The 19564-nt window shown below is 39.7% G+C and overlaps 1 protein-coding gene across 1 annotated transcript in view; it reads right to left on the bottom strand.

Annotated features, from left to right (window-relative positions):
- The window catches only part of XRN2 (5'-3' exoribonuclease 2), a 90306-nt gene that overhangs the window by 47369 nt on the left and 23373 nt on the right, over window positions 1-19564 (bottom strand). Inside the window, exons 11-17 of the mRNA XM_065402100.1 lie at window positions 19387-19520; window positions 19201-19258; window positions 18998-19105; window positions 13079-13123; window positions 11524-11661; window positions 7243-7361; window positions 4411-4546 (exon numbers count right to left, since the gene is read on the bottom strand). Of these exons, the coding sequence (XP_065258172.1) occupies window positions 4411-4546; window positions 7243-7361; window positions 11524-11661; window positions 13079-13123; window positions 18998-19105; window positions 19201-19258; window positions 19387-19520 (738 nt within the window). The remainder of the gene's footprint in view (window positions 1-4410; window positions 4547-7242; window positions 7362-11523; window positions 11662-13078; window positions 13124-18997; window positions 19106-19200; window positions 19259-19386; window positions 19521-19564) is intronic.

Below are 19564 nucleotides of genomic sequence, written 5' to 3'. Positions count from 1 at the left end.
ACTCCATGACCACCACCAACCGCCTTGAATTGGTTCTTGCTACGTCCCACAGCAATCTGCCCACTAGGAAGTTGTCATGTTCCCCGTGGCTCTTCTTGAGGATCTGCAAATACTAAGGAATGAGAGTCCTGTGCTTGTAACGCTCATGACAATAATGTAGAGCTGCTCAGGCTCCATGCTTCTGTCAGATGGTAGACAGTGACAAATCCCATGGGATTTTCAAAATAGGAGCTAAAATTATGGGATACTGTGGAGTGGAGAAAGCTGCAAGTTGGGAACTTGACTCCAGAGTCCCAGTCACCCCTGCACAACTTGTTTCTGCCCCACATACATTGCCAAAACTTCTCAAAAAAGACACTTCGCTGGACGGTTGCGAGTTGCACACTGGGATATGTACCCATGGTGCTCCACACTGTGCATCAAAACAAATACTCCTGGTGAATACACACAGCTCTGATGCAAGGAGCCACGTGTCCATGTGCAGAAGCAATATACTAACTGCATCCAATGAGGGTAATGCCACAGCACCGTGGATTGTGGTCATGCAATAAAGGCAGACCACACACACACACACACACACAAAAAGTCCACTCGATTCCTTGCAGAAACTAGGTCCCCTGCTGCAAGTCTACATTTTCTTTGCTGGCTGGTATTAAGCAATGCTAATGAGAGCTCTTATGCATTTAAGGGCATGTCTACATAGGGACACTTAGGAATGTTAAACCAAATTAACTTCAGGTGTGAATCTGAAGCACATTAAACCCCCGGTGCAGATGCTCTCAAATGCTGCAGAGGAAAAAAGTATGCACAGAAAAAGACAGGTACTACTACTGAGCTACATTTCCAATATCCAGTTTTATAGAAGTTGGTCAGACGTTACTGAATCTGAATCTATAAGGCAAGTGAGAATTTTGATTTCTTCAGAAATAGAAAGCCGCTCTTCACAAACACAACTATTTCCAAAAAGGACTTGCACACACAGCAGCTGCCTTCTGTAATTATGGATAGCTGTTTTACAACAGGTATTTCTGGAAATCAAGTAAGTTTCCTACTTTAAACTTTGATCAGAGCATTGTATATCACTCTACTTTGCCTGTACATATGCCTTTGCTTCTTTAGGTATAAAACTCAAAATGAGATTGCAGTCAACCTGAACAATAGTCACATTGAACAGTTTGGAGCAGTTAAACCTTGACATTTCTTGATCATTTCAGCACACAGAATCTTACTTTTGAACAGGTCTTAACAAGCTGGGTATAGAAGAGATTACTTCAGTGAGGCTGTTGATAATCAAAGGAAGACTCAGAGTGAAATCTGCAGATTCGCAGAGTGAAATCCTATGGAAAGTGATAAAACTTACAGAATGGAAGTGGTCTCACAAATTCCTGAAGAAGGTGGTACGCCTTGCAGAGTTAGCTGCAGAAAAAGTCATTCTGACTGCTTGGCTAGCTGCTGAATCTTAAAACTGTTCAGTCCTTCTAGCAAGCACAGGTTCTCTTTCCTACTGCTCCATTCACTTGTCAGTATGCTGCTGCTTCAGACACAGGACACATGCTGAGACACTAGGTTGCATGCCACAGTCCTAATCGGTTTAAAAGCAACTAACTTCAGCTTCATGGTCTTCCATAGGTCTAGTGAGACCATCTCTGATTTGATGGGATTTTAAACAGGGAAGAAGGACAAGAGCATGTTAAGTGAACGAGACTTGATCTGCTGGGTTGGTTACTCTGTTCACTTTTCAGAATGGCTTTGCCCTCATGAATTTGCAAATTATGTCATGGAAACAGTGGTACTACTTTTGACTTCCTTTACAATTGAGGCAAATGGACACAGGAAGTTTTTGTATTGCTGTCCGTTAGATGGTTTTACACCACCATTTTTTCTAGGCTTCTGCTTTTATTCTTCCTCTGATGCAGTTTATCGGTAAGCCAGTGAATTTCATGACATTTAAACTATTGTCACCCTGAGCATTATTTCTTCTTCAAGTGTAAAGTGATCCTTTTCATATCCTAAAGGAGGGCTCTTTGCCTGAGACTATTCTCATATCACAAGAACTAGGGGTCACCAAATGAAATTAATAGGCAGCAGGTTTAAAACAAACAAAAGGAAGTCTTTTTTCCACACACCACACAGTCAACCTGTGGAACTCCTTGCCAGAGGATGTTGTGAAGGCCAAGACTAACAGAGTTAAAAAACAAAAACAAAAAAACACTAGATAAGTTCATGGAGGATAGGTCCATCAATGGCTATTAGCTAGGATGGGCAGGGATGCTGTCCCTAGCCTCTGTTTGCTAGAAGCTGGGAATGGGGGACATCACTTGATAATTACCTGTTCTGTTCATTCGCTCATGGGCACTTGGCATTGGCCACTGTCAGAAGACAGGACACTGGGCTAGATGGAACTTTCATAAGAACGGCCCTACTGGGTCAGACCAAAGACAAATTCATCTACTCAGCTTAAGTTTCTAGAAGCTATGCTTTAAAAATAAACCAGATAGAGTTAACAATTAGCCTACTCACAAGTCCACTGCAGATAAAAAAAAAAGATTGTGGTTATTAAAATGAGCAATGTTTGTTTGCACAAGAAATAGCATCTTTATGGGAATAGGAATTTCTGGCCTACAACTCGCAAACATGTTTTCTAACCTTCATACTTAGCTGTCATGCAATCTCAAAATTTAAAGAATGGCAAGCACCCTGCCTCGTTACCTACATAAAAGGGAAAATGCTACACCAGATGCCAGGCCTTTTCAAGATTCCCTGAAACCTAAAACACTGTTCACTCTATCCTCCACCTCTAAATGGAGTATTTCATTTTAAAATACAAATTAAAATCAGTGACCTAGCAGACTGATCTAATTAGCAAGAAAAACTGGTAATAAATTTTGTATTTAGTTAATATAACCCCACTTACATATCATGTTTTCATATTGAAATAGCACTAACAAAAATTAAACAGGGAACACACCCTAAAAACAAAAAATCACCACTGCATACTATTTTTGCTACTTGATATTATTTAAACTATCTATTCCCAGTTCATACAAACTTCAGCTTGTTTTGTTCTCAGAGCACGAAACTAGTTATTAACCATCATTGCTACAATCCCCAATATGTCTAACTAATCTCTTGCCAATCTGACATCTCAATTATCAAAAGATTTAAATCAGATATAGATTCCTTCAATTATAATGCACTTCATGTAACATCACTACAATCCACAGAGAAGACTGACAATTCTGTACCTTTCAAATTCTTACAAGCATTTTGCATTCTTTCCCCTTTGTTCACTCGTTTGGTCATTTGCAATTAGTTTTGTTAATTATTATCTTCTTCAATTCAAAGAAAAAGCTTGGTAGCTTCAAATATTTACAGTGCAAGACATTTAAATGAGTATTTACTCAAACAGATTTTACACCCTTAGAAACAATCCTCTGTTGTTCAACTACCGCTAGTAAGAAAATATTAAAATGACTTATTGATGTTGTGATTAAGCATTAATTTTCTGTAATATTTTGTGAATCCTACATGTGCCTCAGTTCCCTATGTATTTTGCATGGCTTGCCAGTGGGGAAAAAGGATTAAGTTTGCCCTTAGCACAGGCTAACTAGACATAGGGGGGGGGTGTTTCCTGGCTGTGAGAGCCTGAATGGGTCATTAAAAAGGACTGGCCAAGGCAAACCCCATATCAACAAAAAACCCGAGAAGACAGTGGAAAACCCAATCATCAGGACACTGACATACCAAAGGACCCAGGGGAGATGGATTTCCCTGCCTCTCAGCAAGGAAGCTGAGCAAAGACCTCAGCTCAAGAATAAAAGGACTGGAAGGTATGATGGACAAGGGTTGGCTTATGGAGGAAGCTGGGGGGCCCTTGCATCTGGGAACTGACTAAGAATATCCGACAGAGCCTGAAAATGGAGTTTCATTTCAGCTTGGCTGGGGCTCTGGGTTAACCAGAATGGACTATGCTTTAGCCATCATTTCTCCATGCTACCCTAAGGACTTCCTATGCTGTGTCCAGTTGACTAATAAACCCTGCTGTTTTGAAAAGCTGTTAAGAGTGTCATTGTAAATACTAGGTAGAGGCGCATTAATCCCTGAAGAGAATACACGTCTCTACCTGGAGGTTTCCCTCAGCTGGACTGACTGAACAGAGCTCAGTGTGAAGAAGGGCTGCAGCCCAGAGATTCAGTCTCAGGAGGCGGTGAGGCCTACCCTGAAGGAAGAGCGAGACCCCTTGGGGGAGTCTGGCTCATGGAAGGGGTTCCTCCAAGGTACTGTTCCAAAGCTGGGGGCGCAGCACCAATCCTATGGATCCGTGACAGATTACAGCCACTATCTACTGAAAGACAGATGGGCTGCAGACATGGAAGAAAATTAAATTTCATAGAATAAAAATTTAAGTACCTGATAATAGTATCGGAGAACCCAGCAAAGCCCTTCAACATAAGACTGTACAACTTTACGACGGAATTTCTCATCAGACACATCAACATCAAATTTGTTCTTATAGTAGCGCTGTTTCCAACCAGATTCCCATAACCTACACAAGAAGCACAATTAGATTTTAGTCTATAATTGTTTTCATATTACATATTTAAGTGTCACATTTTGCAATGAAAGCTAAGGCAAATGTTGTATTAACATGAGGGTAATGGTATGACGAGTATCTCATCTCAAGAGCTACATCAATTTAAAGTCACTTACACCCTAAATTACCATTTGATGTTTGACAATGTCTTCTACTAATTTAAACCTGGGCTTGGGGAGGGTGGGCAGGGAACTGACAGAGACCCAAGAGCCAGAGGAGTAAACACACTGGCCAGAGACTGAGATGAAAGTTATGATTGGGGAAGCCAAACTTGAAAATTTAGGAGTAACACCCTGAGAAGTAGTTTAGTCCTTATTCTCTGCTGCCTCGACAGCATTGTGATTTCTACAAAAGGTGCTGTCCCTGAACCCAGCTTGAATAGGTAAAGATTGTTTTAAAAAAATAAAAAAAAATTGAAATACATTTTTATTTTTAAAAGTAAATAAACCTGTTTAAAATTTGAAGCTATCACAACCTATGTTAAGACCTAAACTTACTATAATCTATTAAAAGCATTTAAACAAAGATATGCTGCATCAGAGAGCTCTCCTCAAGTTCTAAGGACTTAAAAAGGGAGCTCCTTTTCCAATTGTATACAGAATCAGGGGAAAACCATCTAACTTCTGAGGTCAACTCAAACTCATGTACTGCATTATCTATCTATACCAGTGGTCCCCTTGCAACCCAATCAACACACAGCAGCCGCCCATGTGACATTCTCGGGACCATACAGATAGTATACATATTGTGTGGATGCAGCCCACATAACACAGAGCTGCATATGCAGCCCACAATGGTAAATAGGTTGAGAACCATTGATCTATACTATTTTCAGTCTTTACAATGGAGGAAGCACTGCTATTTTTCCAAATGCAAGTACTTCCAGTTTGTTGTGCAGAAAAGCTTTTGCTTTAATTACTTTTGGTTTCAGTTTAACTAGCAGTTTGTATTTTCATTTGGACTAGTTCAAAGTTGAAAAACCAGTTGGCAGCTGATAAAGCAAGCAAGCTTGTTTCCCTCTTCCGGGCTATGAATAAAAACCAGGTGAGAGGATGAGATTTACTAATTCTAAAAACCTGAAGGACACGGGGGCAATTTTCAAAGGTATTTAGACATCTAAATATGTAGATGTGTGCTACTGAAAAACCAGCTAGGAGCCTAATTTGCACTGATTTAAATGAGAATTAAACATATATGCTTCTTAGGAACTTTTGAAAAACCTAGTAGGCACCTATCTGCATCTTTAGATACCTAAATATCTTTGAAAGTCTGGCCCACAGTGTGTTCACTAACTATAGTTAATACTTCATTTATTAAATCAGTTTTAAATGCAAAACATGTTTTGATAAACCTTCTTTGTTTCTTTATGTATCCAGCATATTTAAAGATATTGTTTTAGTTAACTAAAACAATCCTAAAATGTTAATTTTTTTGCATTTTTAATTGAATTCTGATTTCCATCCAAATGTGGCTTGCACAAATTACAAGTAAAATGACAGTCTAGTAGATAAGAAATGGATGGTTCAAATTTTTCTAACATAATAAAAATGTAAAAATTAAGAACATGAATAAATGTATGATGAGCTATGTATTTGCTTAAATAAATATGTATAGACAGTGCATCCTGGTTAGCAAAAAGCAAACCAATTTAGTGTAATGGCTATATTTGGTCAATATAACTATTAAAACATGTTTATTTGCACCAAATGAGAATAAACCTGTCTTTAGGAAAATTAATAAGTATAAATGCAAAAATATCACAAATTAAATCAAGGTTTCCTGCTTGCTGATTTATACTTCAGTGTGAACACACAGGAAAGAAAAGAAAGAATAGTTTGGCGTAAGATCAAAGGACATTGATCAAATATGGAATGCAGGATGCAGTGATGAATGTGTTACCCAAACTTTGCACCCTACTAAGATTTTAATATGCTACACTTAAATAAACTTTTCTTCTTCTCTATACCTAGGTCTCCTCCCCCCCCCCCCCCAAAAAAACCCCCCCCACCCAATTGGTACATTTCTTATGAAGCTATTCTAAATAGGGAATGGAGTGACAGTGGACTTCTCTAGCCTTTCACCTTTTGAGACCTTGGCTCAAACCGTATTTGAGTTATGAGTGAGTTGGCTAAACTTGCTTTCACCTTATTCCTACCCCTTCATTTATTTAATCAAAGGGCATCTTGCTCATAGCTAACACACATACCCAGTATAAAATCAATATTAAAAAAAAAAGAAAGAAAGACGTATTTCGGTAATCCATATAAATAAAGCTACACACCTAGTATAACTGAACTCTATGGGTTAAATAGCTCAAAAATTCAATTGCAAAACAGTGGCATTCAGCTCACATAATCAAAGCTAAACACTGAATGTCTAGCCAATTTAGCGCTTGGTCTCAAAGGGAGTAGTGGCTTGGAGGACAAAAACCTGTATGCATACTAATCTAGATACTTAGATTTAACAGCTATAGCTTACACATCTCACTGGAATTTACTGAATATTCTAACCCTCCACATTAATTACTCATGGATAAAAAGATCATAGGAAAGCATCTGAAGGCACTGCTGCTCTAAGCTAAATGGCATTAATTAGGCTGCATCTACTTCAGCAATTTGCTAACAAAGTGCTACAAAAAATGGCTTCACCTGATATTATCCTCTGGCTCAGGTTCACTGTCACTGTCTTCTGCTTTGCGCTTAATTCCTCCTGCTGGGGACGGGGTGCCATCAGAAGTGAAACTAGTATTAGGAGATGATGAAGGAGTCTAGAGATATAATCAAATATAAACACAGGAAAAAAGGGTTTTATTATGCATTTCATATTCAAATTCAAATTAATGGTTTTGTGTGAAGAATTAAGAAAATTTGTTATTTTTACTTAAAACAAACAAAAAAAACTACATGCTACACAATCCTAAAATATTAGGAAGTCCACTAGCATAAAATAGGGCTTTATAATAGGAATCAAACATTGGAATGTAAAAACAAAAACCAATAACGAAACATGAAATTCTATGACAAAGCACAAAACATTTGGTATAGTCCAGTCTAACAGTAGGAATAAAAAAACAATTGGATACAAGGTTTATTTTATGACTGCAGCAAAACAGGTCACATGTGCAGACTATAATATAAAGATGACTTAGAATTCAGAACTGACAGCCAAATTTAGAATATTTCTGCAAATTGCAAGTGAGCCTCTATTCAAATAGAAAGTATCTTAACATGGAAGAAAGCAGAGTTTTAGGAAGTCTCTCTCATTTCTGCAGATCACAGTTAGAAGATATTTAAGATAAATAAAACGTAAACACAGAAGATTGTGACAAACTGACAAGAGCTAGGAAGTTAAAATTCTGATGAAAGCCTCAAACAATTTTTATGCATCTTTTGCTTTAAAATACAAAATTTCAGGATTAAAGCGAGTAGTAAATTAAAATGGCAAAATTTTATTTACCCACGCTTACCAGACAAAAAATACTTATTAGCAATAGAGAAATTTGTATTGAAATGTACATTTACTGTTTGGATGGGCAAATAGAGCCAAAGGGGAATCTTTACTATACATTGCATACGAGTGACTTTTCTATAGTCAAGTCTGGTTAAAAATGTTTCCATAACAACCACCTCTAGTTTTCAGTCACTCAACTTTCCAAAAGTTTGCCCGTAGGCAGGTATGGGAAATTTTTTAACTAAATAGATAAATTTTTTAGAAAGTATAAATAATTAGCAGTTCAGTCTTTATTTTTATATATTGGGGGCAGCAGGGAAGATATTCCCCTGCATTATAGAAAATTGATTTTTGAACAGCACTATAGCTGAAATAAGAACAGGAGTACTTGTGGCACCTTAGAGACTAACAAATTTATTTGAGCATAAGCTTTCGTGGGCTACATCCCACTTCTTCGGATGCATAGAATGGAAAGTTAAAACCTGGCCATTGTGAAGCTAGCCTTTGCAAAAACTGGTTGGAACTTGGCTAAGTTACAAGGCACTAGGCAGGGGAGAACAATTTGCACATACACAGTAGGTATTTCTTACCACCAGTGCTCAAAAGGGAGACTCTGTACATAATGTAGAGCTGCCTGACTTAGGTGCATATTAAGTGTGGACATCTTCTAAGGTCCACTGAATGAAGCAGAGCTAAACAGCTTATGTATGTGCAAAGAGTCATTCAGTACGTAACACTAACAACCAATACTAAAAAATACAGTTGGATGAGTATTTTTTAATACACTCTACTGCAGTGGTCCTCAAACTTCTGTACTGGTGACCCCTTTCAGATAGCAAGCCTCTGAGTGCGACCCCCCCCTATAAATTAAAAACACTTTTTAACATATTTAACATGATTATAAATGCTGGAGGCAAAGCAGGGTTTGGAGTGGAGGCTGACAGCTCATGACCCCCCATGTAATAACCTCGCAACTGCCTGAGGGGTCCTCACCCCCAGTTTGAGAACCCCTGCTCTACTGCACTAAGATTGAAAATAAGTTGAAAGGTACACCATTTGATATTTAAATTGCCATTTTCCCTACAACTTCACAGGTGTATTCACTCAGAGCACAAGGGAAAAGAAACTAAAATACTCCCCACTGGAGAACATCCCACTCTAAACCAAATAATCCTACAAAAAGGACAGTCTACAGAATTGTTCCAAGAGACAATAACTACCAATTTTTCAGCCAGCCTGAATGCTATCTCCATCTGTTGGAGACAAGAAAAGAACCGAGCACATTCAGCTGTGACAGACATTTCTCAGGGGTGGGATTGTAAGAGGTTTCTGTTTTCCTGCCTGCACTGGAGTGGAAGTTGGATGTTATACCCATTCCTGGGCTAGAATAGAGACTACATGGACCAGCACAGTGTGATTATTTTTTTGGCAATCACTAAAGGATACAGAAAATTAAAGCTAACATGACTAGCTCTGGCATCAGCCAGCATCATACAAAATATGAGCATAGTGTAAGAACCTATACAGAATAGATTATACATTGACCCAAATTTAATGTACGCCAATGAAAAATATTTTCATTTAAAAATAGAAAAAAACACCCTACTACTATGTAAAACTGGGGTTTCACTGGTCTTGGGAGATAGCTGGGTTTGTGGGTTTTTTTTAAATCTCATATTTCTAACCTGGGGTGGGTTTGAACTCAGTACCCGTGTGCTGCTCAGGTTCAGTGGCCAGAACATTTCCTTAGAGTTACAGAGGTCCTGTTTGAGCTCAGGTGCCTTGCAACATTCTTGAACTCTCACTGCACATGCGCGGTGTAATCCATGAGGCACATGAACCTTCAAATGCTGGAGAAGCATACTTTTTCCTAAGAGCATTATAATTTGATTTCTCCAGAAGGCAAATGAGTGGCATGTATTTTTTTGGTACTAACCCTCGAGCACTGGAGACCATGATGCAATGATCTGAGCCCTGGTTTGATCACTATCTGTGATCTAAATATATGGCCAGAATAGGCCAGTTTTTAAGACACAGAGATCAAGCCAGGGCTCAGATCATTGCACCAGTGTCTCAAATTCTTGAGGGTTACCCCAAAAGAGTGCAGGGCACCCACCAGCCCTTGGGGAGCCGGGGGGAAATCAAGTTTAAATGTTATTTGAAAAAGAATCTGCTTCTCCAGTTAGGTAGGCTAAGGCTCATCTACCTACTTCACAAGTGTAATGGATCACAGGGCTGTCTCTCACACATCCCTTGTTCAAACAGCCCCAAATCTGTATCACAAACCATTCCTGCCCTACAACCCATTCCATTTATCCCACTGCCCTAGATGCAACCCCAAGCCCCTCTCACTCAGATTCATCCCCACCTCCTCTACTGCCAGCAAGCAGTCACCTGTCCAACACACACAACCCTGACAGATTTTAGCAATATGCCTTTCAACCTTTTTCAAATTCCTGCCCAAGGTAGGACTCAGAATGACACTAGGTGGGATGGGTCAGGTTCAAAAGGACCACTGCTTATCACCTTCAGCTATCCAGCTAGGGTGAAACTTTGAAGGCTAAAAATCCTGTTAACCCCTGTCTGCACATGCTCACAGTCATCCATCAGGCTCCTGAACACGCATGTGAGGCTTAGCACACAACTGTATTAGAGATCACCCTCAAGCATTTGAGACCCTAGTGCAATGACCTGAGCTCTGGTTTGATCGCTATCTGTGGGGGAAGGGGGAGGGGAGGAGAGAGGGGGAGAGTTGCTAGAAATTGTCAGCTTTAAGAAGAGCTGTTTTCCAGGGGCTCAGGAATCCCTTGGCCAAAGGGCCCCAAATTTGGGCCACTGACATACCCTGTGCCTCTAAGAGATGCAACAAATCTCCTGGCAATCTGATTAACCAAACAGATTTTAAAGCACTTAGACTGACTGTTCTATAACCTCAAAAACAACTGAAAGAAACTGTTGTGAACATATTCCACCAACACTATATTTCTAATTAGAGATTGAAAAGCCCTACTGAGCTGGTATTCAACAGGTCACATATGATGACAGAAGTAAAAATGAAAAGATTAGCAAAATGAATAATTTTTAAAAAATATTAACCCCAATTCAGTTGCTTAGTTTGATTTTATTTTTCCTACATTTCTACACAGGGCAAGTTCTGAAATCCCATGCTCACAACAGCCTCAACTCCATAATCTTGCGTAAGGATTCAAGTTTGCTTAAAAGTGCTTATTTTTGATTAGAAGGGCATTCTTTGCATTATATTTACCTTTTCAGAAATATTTAATCAATTATATTTGAAATATGAAAATGAACAAAACTTGACTTAAGTAGCCTTGGAAAACTGATTAAAAACTTGACTAGTTAAGTTGTTCTTCAAGAAAAAGTGAAAATGGAGTAATTAAGTGCTTAGAAGTAACATTAGTATATTCATTACTTTTTTCCTTCTTACAATTATAACTAAAATCTAAACATTCACTCACCGAGTTCTGTTTGTCTTGCATTCTCATTTCATAGGCTGTCTGCCTGGGGTTACTGATTGCCTGAGGACTAGATCTATTTCCTCTTCCCAAAGCTTGAGGGGAAAACTGGCCACCAGGAATAAAAGAAGGCTGATCCCTCTACAAAAGCAAGTGAATATACACACAGTGATATAAATCTAATATTGGAGATTACAAGAACTTAGAACAAGTATGTTTAAACAAGATCTTATATATGTAAAATATACCCTTGGATAAGATGGCCCTTACAATTTCAGACCTTCCTATTTTCAAGGGTTTTATTAAACGCTCTCTCAAAAAGTTATATTTTTGTACTGAAGTTCCAGAGACGACAGAAGAAACTATGATTTTTTTTAACTGAAGAAACTCCATCTAGCTATTAGAGTGTGAAAAATAGAATTTACATTTCAAGAAAGATGATAAATCATTTTCTTGCACTCTGATAGCAATACTTAGCTGATCCTTGTTTTAAAGCTTAGACCTGACATGCACATAACACTCAATGAAAAGGGGCTCTATAAAGTTTGAAAAACGTTGGTTAAATGAAGTGACAATGATCCTATGACACACCTCCACTGTATATCTAGAGTCCTTGTGCCTCAAGGAAATACAAAGAGACATCAAGCTCTGGGAAATGGCTGGGGACATCTGACATATTAGAAGCACTGGACAGAGACACTGTCTTGAATGTACTGAGGCCCTGCTGGGTTTTTTGGATCATTAGATCACATTGTAAAGAAGCTACATTGTAAAGAAGCTACACATTGTGAATGAGCTATCAAGTAACATGTTTATTATACAAAGCCTAAATTCAAATGAACATGCAAGAATCTATTCTAAAAAATTAGGAAGGACATTTAGTACAAAAAACGTAAATTAAAGGCAATTTTAAGGGTTTAACATGCACAAGTACACGTTAAGGCTGTCACAACAACACTTTGCCGTTGAGAATAAGTGGTATTTTGTATTACTGTGAATAAATCTGCACATATATTTTAGTCACAATGTAACCAAGTTACACTTGCAGAGGAAACCTTGTTGTGGAATTCTGACTTGCCTGTTTCAAGGTTAAAGCTTGATTTAGCATTAACTGTTTAATTTTCTGTAGTCAGTTTACTAAACTCTTAATCAGGCTCTCAATTAAGAGGCATATCTTGTGTCCTCTCTGCTGATTGCTGACACACTAACCCAATGGCACAATCCCTCTGAGCAACTGGTACTGTAAAGTATTTGATACTGTAGTCACATTATGCAGATGTACTTATATTCCAAAGTCCCCAATTTATTGTTATCCTTGAGCAACTTAATCGTTTCCCCCATGTTTTAAATAGGTTTAGATTTAATTATGTGATTTTTCCATTCAATGCTGCAATTTAAAAAAAAAAAAAAAAGTTTTTTTGTAAAACACTAAGACAGTTCAGAGTAAGGCAAAAACTATGCAATTGTTACTGTAGTTTTATCTAATTTACTGAAATTAGACCAAACTTCTGTTTGTCACAATATAAAAATGCCTGTAAAAATGAGCTCTTAAATTTACCTTCATTCTTTTTCTCTTTTCTTTTTGTCGTCTTCTGAAGTTCTCCTAAAACAAGAGTAAAGACAATTAAAGTAACCCAGTCTTACAAGTCTTTTAGAAAAATATTTCCCGAGTCCCTCCATTAATCACCACACAAAGAAAGATTAAGTAGCAAGACTGAGCAGGCGTCATGGCTACTGACCTATGAGGCTTGCTGAACTGAACTCTTCCCTGGCCCCATCTAGGATTACTGGTCTATGGCTTTTCTAAGCTACGCTAGCATCCTATGGAAAACACCCCCCAAAACTGAAGGGGTGTTTCAATATGGCTCAATACTCAGCAAATTGCATTGGGACAACAAGGCCTTTAAAGCACATGCGTGAAGATGCCAAAACAGAGTTTTGCCTGTCTGTCCACCTGGGTGAAGATACTACAGAAGTCCAGGTGCTACGGGTAACTCAGCATAGATACACATTTCTTGCCACAGTTGCTAGTGGCTCAAAAAATTCCTGCCCCCTTTTTTTTTTTTAAGATCCTGGATCTTGCTCCAAAGCCTGTTCTTCTACAAGTGCTAAGTTTGTACTGTAGTTTGGCATATGATATTGAGAGAACTGTAGATTATGGTTATGACATACAGTACATCCTACCAACATTGAAACAATGTTTTTCTGACTGGATACTCAGTGCAGTTCTGCTCCCTTGATTGAAGGGTTTTATTATTCTCCTTTTTATGAATAAGCTATTTAGGATTGTTTGCTTAGTACTTTCTAGCAATATAACCCATGTGCTAGGAATATGCTGCAGTGTAGTGAGTTGTTATTGTTGACCAAGAAGTCGAATTTGCTTAAAACAGCTGAAGGATCCCTTCTGAAAAAAAGCAGCATTGTAAGATTTACGGATTACAACACAAACATAATAAATTTCTCTAGAACTTAACTAAGTTTAATACAACGCACAAAGCTGCCATCAACACATTTAGCAGGAAATTTGTCAAAAATCTACCTGCTGGAAGAAAATGTAACTGAAAAGCCATAAAAGTAAAGCAGCTTTAAACAAGTGATACAGCCAAAAGGACTGAACAAGTGCAATTATTTTTGTATTCTAAAAAGCATTAATAGTTAATGCTTTTAGAATACGAAAATAGTCATTGGTATATTAAATTCTGAAGAACCCTTCAGTGTAGCTAACAGGTTTGACACAAAGCAGAAAAGTGAACACATGGTCACTTTTAGCCAGCTTTTACACAGAAGTGCGTGCTCTGAGTCAAGGACTGTCTTTACAGTAGTGTTATGTACTATGCCAGCCTCATTCCCTGCACTAAAGTAATGAATTAATTATGGAGGGCTTGAAAATCCACTCACTTACTGGCCATCGGCAAGAAAAAAAGCTTGTTTTTTAAAAGAAGAATTTTCAAATCATTATGTTGAAAAGAACTAAATATGAACTGAAAAAATACCCAATGGAGTGAAATCTTATCTTTTAGACCATTCCAGTGCCTGTTGGAGCTCAGAACTTTCCCATGTTGCCGCAAAGTGAAAACTAAGCAGGTTTGTCTGTTTTCAAAGGTGCTATTCACTACACTGTGGGCAGCAGTGAAACTAACAAAAAAAATCACGTCAGTTTCACGACAGTGTTGCTTGGGTATTGGCAGAGACAAAGAAAGGCCATCGAATTATTCGCTCAGAAGGATGACCCAAAGTGGAGACTGGGGAGATAGGAAAGGGAATTGTGTGTGAAGAGACTAGCCTTATTTCATTATCAGTGTTTCCTATATCATTGTACAATACAATGAACATCTTCAAAGGGGTAACTGTGATGATGCTGGCAAACCAGATGCCAGCTCTTGCCAAGTGCTCCTGGGCCACACTAAACACTGACAGATGCACAGCTGGAAACCGGTCTGGTTTGCCTGTGTTCATGTTGTTAAAACTGACAGAGTTTTAAGAAAGTGTTTAACGTTTAGACTTTATGAAATGCTTGTCTGATGCTGCATCCTTATGTAGGATGCTTATAACGTGTCCCATATTATAAGGTAATATTTAAGTGTTTTCTCTGCAGCTACAAAAGTATTTACTAAAACTATAAAACCTCAGCGGGGTTAAGCGGATGGCTTAAAACAATGGCTAAAACAACACGGAAAACCAAGTCTCAGTTCTCTGCACGTCCCTCGATCCCGACTCCGGAAGCAGTGATGCATTCGATCAACGAGAGGCTGAAAAGAATCTCAGGTGCCAGGTTGCCAAAAGGAAACCGGACAGCTCTCTCAGTGTGCACTTATAACTGCAGAACACTGACGAAGGAGGAATCAATAAACCATCTCATGGAGGAAAAGGCAAAAACAGCCTGCGATGTGCTGGGTGTTTGCGAAACACGACGAAAGAAGGAGATGGAGGTCAGCTGGAGGGATGAAAGCATGGTCATTCTAGGGAAAGGAGAAGGCATGAGGATAATTGGAGGAGTCGGATTAATCGAACAAGGAATGGTCTTCGAAAATCGTCTCATGCCATTTGAAGTCATCGCGTATCGGGGTGCCTTACCTCCGACTGAACCGAAACAGCACCCTCAAAATCATCCAGATCTACGCTCCCACAAGTGCATGTGAAGATGATGATGTGGAAGAATTCTATCAGAAGCTGGAGGAAACCCTCACTCAGAGTTCCACATATACGATTGCGATGGGAGATTTTAACGCCAAGGTTGGAAGAGGGAGAGAAGGCGAAAAGTTCATAGGAAGGTACGGTATCGGAGAACGAAACACGTGAGAACGACTAGCTATATTGGCAGAGACGAGGAGAATGTTCATTGGTAACACCTGGTTCCGAAAGAAGGCCAACAGGAGATGGACTTGGATCGCACCGAACATGAAGACAAAGAATGAAATAGATTACTTTCTGATCGATAGACGCATTGTGCTGGATATTTCAGTAGTGCCATCATTTAACATCGGTAGTGATCATCGCCTACTGAGAGCCAGACTCACGTTCACTGTGAAGGTGGAGAAAAAGGCGCTGTGTATGGCGAACAGAAGGCACCAACCAGTAGCTTTCGATGAGGAAATCCTGAAGGAAAACATTTCCAGGGAAGACTGGAGCCTCCTGGATGACTGCGACAACAATTATGAGAACTTCAGCAAGAGACTGGAACGGTGCGTGAAATCAGCTGAGCGTGAAAGACCAAAAAGAGCTAGTGGAAGAATCTCGGAGAATACAAAGACCTTATTGGAGAAGAGGAGGAAAATGAAAAGAAATGGCAGTGACAGGCTTGAGTACTCCCTTCTCTGCAAGCTCATACAAATGAAGCTGAAGGAAGACTTCGAGAAATTTCGAACCGAAAAGCTCCTAAAGGCTGCTGAAGATTGTAAAAGTCTCAAAAAATGCAAACGGGAACTGGCGTTGTATAGGTCATCATTATCGGCTTTGAAGAACAAGGATGGAGAATCAGTAACCAATCGAACAGAGATGGAGGCAATCTGCAGGGATTTCTATACCCAGCTCTTTGCATCCCATATAGACGTCCCAATGCCATCACTTCAACAAACCGATGAACACATACTCCCGGTTCTCATCAGCAAAGTCCGTCACGCAGTCCATCAAATGAAAGAGGGGAAGACTCCAGGCAAGGACGGTCTGACAGCAGAAGTGCTTAAGGCAGGAGGTCAGGAACTCTGGAAAGCTCTCGCCCAAAGATTCAACCGTTAACTGAAAACCCAGAAGATACCGTCCAGTTGGAAAGAGTCCAATACCATTTTGCTGCATAAGAAAGGCGATCGAGAAAATCTAAAGAACTATCGCCCGATCTGCCTGCTTTTGCATGTCTATAAATTGTTCACCAAAATAATAACAAATAGACTGTCGCGAAACCTGGATGAACAGCAACCTAAAGAGCAGGCCGGTTTTCGAAGAAATTACAGCACGACAGACACATCTTCACTCTAAACCAACTACTAGAGCGTTCAAGGGAATACAAGTTCCCTTTGTGCATTGCCTTCGTGGACTACGAGAAGGCATTTGATAGCGTGGAGACTAACGCCGTTCTTGAAGCTCTTTCAGAACAGGGCATCAGCGCAAAATAGATCACATTATTAAAGGAAACCAACTCTGGCTGCAGCACGGATATATCGCTGTTCGATACTCCCCTCCGAATCCCCATCGAGAAAGGTGTGAAACAAGGAGATACAGTTTCACCAAAATTATTCACAGCCTGTCTTGAATTGGTCTTTCGATGAGCAGACCTGAAAGGCGGGATTAATATCAACGCTGAGCGGCTAAACCATCTCAGGTTCGCAGATGATATAGTGCTGATAGCTGAAAATACAGTCCAGCTTGAGAGAATGCTTAAAGAACTGAACGCGAAAAGTAGTCAAGTCGGATTAAAAATGAACCAGTCGAAAACGAAATATATGAGATCGGATGTTCTGCCAAGAACCCAAATAACTCTTGGAGGAGAGCAGATCCAAGAGGCTGACAAATACATTTATTTGGGCCAGGAAGTCAACATGCGCTACGATCAGAAAGGCGAACTGTCGCGCAGAAAAAAAGCTGGATGGTGCGCATTCAATGACATCAGGGACATCCTCCAAGGAAAGATCAGCAAAATAACTTGTGCGAATCTTTTTAACTCGACCGTGCTTCCAGCGATGCTATATGGCAGCGAAACATGGTCGCTGACGAAGACTGAAGAACATCAACTGTCTGTCACACAGAGGGCAATGGAACGAACATTTTTGGGCATTTCGCTCCGCGATCACATCCCCAATGAAATAATTAGGCAGCAGTATGGAATCCAAGATGATGTTGTCGAAAGCAGGCTCAGCAAAATGCGGTGGGCGAGACACGTGGCCCGACTCAGTGACAACAGATGGACTGCAGCTATATATGAGTGGTATCCGTGAGAACTGAAACGGCCATGCGGTCAGCCTCCAAAGAGGTGGGATGATTTCTTAACAAGGAGAAATGGACAAACATGGCGAAGGATGACCAGAGCAAGAGAAGATTGGAAGACGTGTTGTGATCGGCTCAGTCTTAACTGATGAAGGACTGACAGTTTATGCATAAAACCCCAGTCAGGAGAGAAGCATTACCAAGTGTGAAATATTAAATTTACCAAGGGAGGGGTCATCACCTCCCCCACAAAATGTGTCTTATAGACACCAGACAAGCCATTGTGGAACATCAGCGGACAAGATACTTGGCTGACCGCTTCCCCAACACCCACGAAGAGGGTACATGCCCAAGCTCTCGTCCCACCACTATTTGAACGTGGGGGGAAGGGCATAAAAATCCTAGTCAAGAAGGAATTGTTATCACTGTGTTGCTTGGAATTCAGACAGGGCAAAAATTTCTAAGCATAAGCAAGGGATCCCCAAGCTACTTGGCTTGGGTCAGCCCTAAAGGACATATAGAGCTAGCATATTATAGCAGCTATTACCTTTTGGAACCCAAGACTCATTTTTTGTACGTTGATCTGCTTTAATCTTGTCAATAACTCATTTCTTAGTAAATAAATCTTTAGTTAGTATTATAGGATTGACTACAAGCATCGTCTTTGGTTTGAGATCTGAGGTACAGCTGACCCGGGGTAATTGACTGCTCCTTTGGGACTTGGAGTAACCCGAGTATAGCCGTGACGCTTGGTGTAAGGGACCATCTATCACAAAGGTAAGCTTACCTGGCTGGTAAGACAGATCGGAGTACCCGAGGGGGTTGGTCTGTGACTCCATATTACAGTGCTTTAGGAGTTCACACTTGTTACTTGGCTAGTGAAATCTAGTTCTACAACAAACAAACAGTTTGGCGACACTCTGCCCCGAGGTTGGCACTCATGCTCGCGAGCCTCTCCAGACAGCTTGACAGCAACGTTTCAAGGAAAACTGTTTCTAAATTCTACTAAACACTGCATAAAAGCCATCTAAGCTGAACTCCACAATCATAAATACTTTACCTCATCATCTTTCCTCTTTTTAAAAATGCTATCTTCAACTTCTCCAACAGCCAACATGATCATCTGTACTCTCTGTAGGTTGACATAACCACTCTCTGTGAGGTACCCCTGCAAAATAAGCAAGTTAATACATGTGGCGGAGGGGGTTCTGCTGAAAAATCCAGATTTTTTTTTTAATAGCTACACAAAAAGTTGAAATGTACCCCAGTTTTGTGCACCACATTTTTATATATGCCAACCAGACGATCAATTGCTCCCTCCCTGTGAATAAAGAATAAAAATAGTTCAATTCTAGTCTATACGCCACTCTTGTTTACGGCTATGCTAGATATATCTATACAAACAAATGTAAATAAATCTATTCTTGTATATACAGTTGCTTTACATACCTGATCTCCAAAGATGGCAAATGAGGAAGAAAGTCATTCCCCACGAAGAAACACATGAAGACCCAGTCATCTACGCTTCTCTCAATATCAAAAGTAAAAGGTAAACTGGCCATAGTTAGTTCTTTTTCCAAATACTGCAACAACAAAAACCCAGACATTGGGAAGCTTGTCAGATGCT

Source organism: Emys orbicularis, chromosome 3 (assembly GCF_028017835.1).
Source record: "Emys orbicularis isolate rEmyOrb1 chromosome 3, rEmyOrb1.hap1, whole genome shotgun sequence".
In the NCBI taxonomy this organism is placed as follows: Eukaryota; Metazoa; Chordata; order Testudines; family Emydidae; genus Emys; species Emys orbicularis.
The sequence above is the reverse complement of the archived record's forward strand: the minus strand, read 5'-3'. Positions and strand labels throughout refer to the sequence as shown.